Consider the following 5,000-nt stretch of genomic DNA (forward strand, 5'->3'; position numbering starts at 1 on the left):
GCTGCACGACGCGACGCGCTGCTTGAAGTTCACTGTGTAGCGACTGATGGACCAACTGCAGGCTTCACTACTCTAGGGAACGAGGGAGGGCAGGGGCGAAGAAAAGGGTGCGAAAGGTGCAGCGAAGGAAAAGGCTCAACGCGCACGGCCCGTGTGCGCTGACTCTGGACGTGGCATCGCTGCAGCTTCTCTCTCTGAGTCGGGTTGTCCTGCCTTCTTCGTACGCGGTGTTGCTGCTGCTGGTGGGTGACGGTGTTTTGGCGTGCCCTGCTGTCCTTCTTCCGAAGGTCTGCTCTGCTCTCCTCTTTTTTGTGTGTTGTTTGAGTGTTTGGCGCTTCCGCACGCATCATTCTTTTCGCCTCCCCCTCCCCCACTCCTCTTCCTATATACCCCGCGTGTGTGTGTGTGTGGGGATATTAGCCTCTATCAGAGCATTGCGTGAGTAAGCGTGGCGGCGTTCATGTGCGTACATGGCAGCTCCTCAGCTGCTAGTACCGCAGCGGTCCGACCCGCTCGCTCTCCCATCCCCTCTGCTACTGCTGTCCGGTGAGCACGCTCAACGTGCACCGTTCGATGAGGAAAAAGATACATAAACGCGCACAGCTGGTGTGGCACAACGGCGAACAAGGTTGACCCTCTCCCCCTAGAAAACAACGATAACAAAAACGCAGAAGACGGAACTTACATCGACGGTTGGGCCGTCTCCCTTATCGCTGTTTTGCCTTTCTTACAAGCGCCACACGCGCGCTCTCGTTATTAGTAGCAGTGCTGTCGTCTTCTCTGCACACGCGCCTGTCTCCTTCCTTAGACCCATCCTTCCCCTCTCTCACACCCACACCCATCCACGCACAAGAAAGACTGCTTCTTCTCCCGCCTTCCTCGTGTTTCTGCTGCCCACAACGCGACGGCTACCGTGCGTATTGATGTACCACCATCTGTGGTGTCCATACTCGCGCACGCGCCGCGCGTCCCCCGGTCTCTGACAACAAACTCCGCTCTGCGACACGCACACACACACGCGCACACACATACGACACTCTCCACTCCATGAAGTGTCCCCTCCTCCTCGGATTGCGTCACGGGCACAAAGGTTTGCAGCACCCCCTGCACTACCTCCTCGTCTCGTACTCTCGCGCTCTTGTTTCCTGCTTCTCTCTGTTTTTTTTTTTTTTCGTTGCCATATTATTATAATTTGTGTTTGTATACTTTCGCCGTGCCACATTGCTTTGTGGTGTGCCGGCTCTTGTGTATGTCCTGACGACGCGTATCGAAGTCGTGTGTGCGCTCGTCGCGGTCGTCGTGGGACTGTGAAGTTGTACGGCTTTGAATGGACGAAGAAATAGCGACGGGCAACGTTCTCTCGACCCCCCTCCCCTCCTTACTCCGGTATTGTTCCCGTTGCGTTGGTTTTCGATCACCGCCGTCTCAACGGTCGGCGTGTCGTTGGCGCAGCTTTTTGTGTGTATGTGTGTGTGTGTACCTCTGTCTTTTTCCTCGACTCCTTATCGTGCGCTTCGTAGGTTTTTTCTTTGCTCCTTTAGCTGAGGTTGCTCCTCTTTCTCTCCGTTGACCGGTAAGCAGCGCGGGCTGCTCGTTGTACTCGCGTTGTCTGTGGAATAGCAGCACACCTGTCCCCTTCTTTCCTTCTCCGACAGTAACGTCATAAGCGCGATGCCGAACGTGTTTGTCACTGGCGCGGCTTACTTCAGCCGTGGCTTCGATGCGCCCATGGTGAAGGAGGACTTGGCGAGCCAAAACGAACCACGCCAGCTCTCAGCCCTCTACCAGGTTGTGGCGTACATGACGATGGGCAAGGACATGTCGAGCCTCTTTAATGAAGTCTCCGCGCTCACCTCCAGCGCAAACAGCACCATGAAGCGACTGGCGTACTTGTACTTGATGGAGAACAGCCGTGTGCAGCCGGAGCGTACGGTGCTGCAGGCTGGCACGTTCGTGAAGGACACCCTGCACGACTCACCGCTCGTCCGCGGCGCCGGCCTGCGTACCATGACGGGTATTCAACTGTCCGTCATGGCCGACTTCGACACAGGCCCGCTCAGCCGCTGTCTGGAGGACAGCTCCGCGTATGTGCGACGCATCGCCGCGATGGGCGTGCTGAAGCAGTACTCCAAGGCACCAAACGTGTCGTCTGCGTCGGATCTGCTCGACAAGCTCAAGGGGCTGCTTAAGGACAAGAACGCCGCGGTCGCCGGGTCCGCGGTGCGAGCCATGCTGGAGCTGCAGTACCGCAACGCGCCCGTCTCGTACATCTACGCGCTGCTCGAGGCTCGCCCGCACCTGATCGAGATGCTGTTGCATGGCAACGAGTGGACGACGGTGTACCTACTTGAGGGCCTCGCTATTGCGATGATGTGGGAATGCCACGAGGCGGTGGGCCGCGAGCGTCACCGCCGCCGCGGGCTTCAGCCTTCCGTATCCTCGAGCACTGGCGTCCACAGCACCGCGGAGCTGGCTTCGACCGCGCTGCGGCCCGGCAGTCACCCCGCCGCGCACGGCGAAGACGATGATGAGCTTGAAACGCTTCGCCGACAGTACATCGCCGAGGGCGAGGAGACACTGGAGGCGGTGCTGCCACTGATGCAGTACGCAAGCCCCATCATTGTGCTCAGCGCCATCCGAGTTGTCGGGCTCTTTTTGCATTCGGTTACCGCATCCCGTCTGCGCGTTCCGGAGGCGGAGCAGTCGCGGCTTTTGCAGCGCTATACCACCTCTCTTGTTCAGCCGCTGGTAGAGCTGCTCGAGGCGCCGAGGTTTGAGATGCAGTACGTGGTCCTGCGCAACATCGCCCAGTTCCTGACACCTGTGTTCACACCGTACCTGGCTGCACATCTTAGCAAGTTCCTCGTCAAGTTCGAGGATCCTATCTATGTGAAGATGGAGAAGCTAAATCTCCTGGTGCGCTTCGCCAACAGCGAGAACGGCTTGCGCGTGTTAGATGAGCTCATGGTGTACACCCGCGAGGCAGACGTCGCGCTGGTGCGCACGGCCATCAACGCCATTGGCGTGCTGGCCACAATGCTTCCAGAGCTGTCGGAGGAGTGCGTGCGCCAGCTGGGGCAGCTCATTGCCACGCGTGTGCCGCACTTGGTGGAGGACACGGTTGCCGTGGTGCAGATGGTGCTGCGCTGCTACCCGGGTAAGTTCACCGACATCATACCGCCTTTGTGCGCCTCACTGACAATTTTGGGGGCGACAGAGGCAAAGGCGGCGGTGGCGTGGGTGCTCGGTGAGTACCCCGACAGCGTCTCCGAGTCCGTCATCGAGTACCTTTCGGTGCTGGTGAACCAGTTCATGCAGCAGCCGCGCCTCGTCCAGTGCGCCACCATGACGGCACTGGCAAAGCTGTACCTGCGCAGCGCTCGCCATGCACCGGGCAAGGACAGCAACAGCGCCATCAAGAACGGGGCGCAGGCCATGCTGGAGAAGGTGTTGAGCGCGTGCACGGACTCGCTGTACCCCGACCTGCGCGATCGCGCTTTCTTCTACTGGCGCCTCATCACCCTGGACCCGGATGTGGCGAAGCGCATGCTCACGACCACGGAGGCGGTAAAGCTCGGCGCCAACTGCTGGGACGAGCTTGGTCACTACTCCTCCCAGCAGCCGGGCACCGGTAGCGGCCTGCAGGAGCTCGGCACGCTCGCCTCTGTTACGTCCAAGCCGCTCCGCCTGCTCATCGGAGACAACGTGATTGGCAGCTCAAACAAGTGCTTGGTTGGCGTCAACGACGATGAGGACACCAATAGCGGTGAGGAAGGCGACAACAATGAAGCTAACGGGTACACCGGCGGCAGCAGCAACGGGTCTGCTGCGGCAAAGGTGCCGTTGGCCACGGCTGCCAACACTTCCTTGACGACCGCTCACGGCGCCGCGGCGACCGTGCTGCCCTCGAGTGAGACCACCACGACCTTCTCGACGGTGCTGACTCCCGCGCAAGGCAACGGTGTGCAGGTGGAGATGATGTGGTCGCAGTCGGGCTCGAAGCTGGTGTTGTGCTCTCGTCTGCGCCTCGTGGCTGGCGAGGACTACATGCACCACACCCGCGTGCTCACGATGCAGATCAACTGGAACATGTTCGGCCTTGGTGTGGCGCAGGTGTTCCCCACGACGTCGCTCGAGTGCGATGACAAGCCGACAGAGGTGAGCGTGCTGGTCGCGTGCAACAACAGGAAGTCGCCGACAGCGGAGCTTCAAGTGGCCATTGAGCTAGAGTGCATTGGAGTACGCTACGTGCTGGCACCGCCGATCCCGACAGCCTACCTTCTGCTCCCTGCGACCGGGTGCGAGCCGCATTTCTTTGCCGAGCAATGGCGTGCGCTCGGCCACTCCGTGTGGGACATGCCCCCGCAGCTGCAGGAGCTCAAGTCTGACCCGACGCGGTTGACGACGAACTTGCTGCGCGTGTACTGCTTGAATCTGGTCCACCGACGCGAGCTACCGGCGAAGGGGCTTTTGGTGCTTCTCCTATACTGCGAAACGATTGGCCATGAGCGTCTGCTGGCTCAGGCGACGCTGAACGTGAGGGGAAGCACACTGATAGCGCTCAGCGTGCGTTCTGCTGACACTCCGGTTGCTGCCTATGTAGGCGAGTTCATTATGCGCGCCTTGTGTCCGCTATCGACGGACTGACGCACGTGGATGGGCTGACGTTTTCTTTTTTTTCTGTCGATAACGCTGCACCACCTATCCCTGCCAGTGCTCAACCGCTTCTCGTGGCGGCAGGGCGTGAGGTCCTGGACGGCGTTGCGTGGGGGAGGGGCGACCTGCCAGGGCGAACACGCTTCTGCGATCGATATGGTGGGCAGAGCGTCGGCGTGACTCGAGCGTCTCCCACCCCCGGCCCTCACACTGTCTACTGGCGTGGGGGTGCCTGAGTGCCACCCGCGAGGAGGATGCACGACGTGGCGACCTGCCTGATGGGGGAGCGGCTGTGAGGCGACATGCGAGGCGGCGGATTTGTAGAGTCTGGGGCAGAGGCCGTG

The 5,000-nt window shown here is 60.3% G+C and overlaps 2 protein-coding genes across 2 annotated transcripts in view; both read left to right on the forward strand.

Moving 5' to 3' along the window:
• Nucleotides 1-40, forward strand: part of LINJ_11_0980 (conserved hypothetical protein) — a gene marked incomplete at both ends in the record, with an annotated part of 1,455 nt that extends 1,415 nt beyond the window's left edge. The window contains one exon of the mRNA XM_001463861.1: nt 1-40. This exon is cut by the window's left edge and continues 1,415 nt beyond it. Coding sequence (XP_001463898.1) covers nt 1-40 — 40 coding nt within the window.
• Nucleotides 41-1,671: 1,631 nt separating this feature from the next.
• On the forward strand, nt 1,672-4,647 carry LINJ_11_0990 (adaptin-related protein-like protein; the record flags this gene model as incomplete). The annotated part of the gene is made up of 1 exon (XM_001463862.1): nt 1,672-4,647. The coding sequence occupies one exon, from the start codon at nt 1,672-1,674 to the stop codon at nt 4,645-4,647; it is 2,976 nt and encodes a 991-aa protein (XP_001463899.1).
• Nucleotides 4,648-5,000: the final 353 nt, after the last annotated feature.

The sequence above is a fragment of the Leishmania infantum genome, chromosome 11, assembly GCF_000002875.2.
Source record: "Leishmania infantum JPCM5 genome chromosome 11".
Taxonomy (NCBI): domain Eukaryota; phylum Euglenozoa; class Kinetoplastea; order Trypanosomatida; family Trypanosomatidae; genus Leishmania; species Leishmania infantum.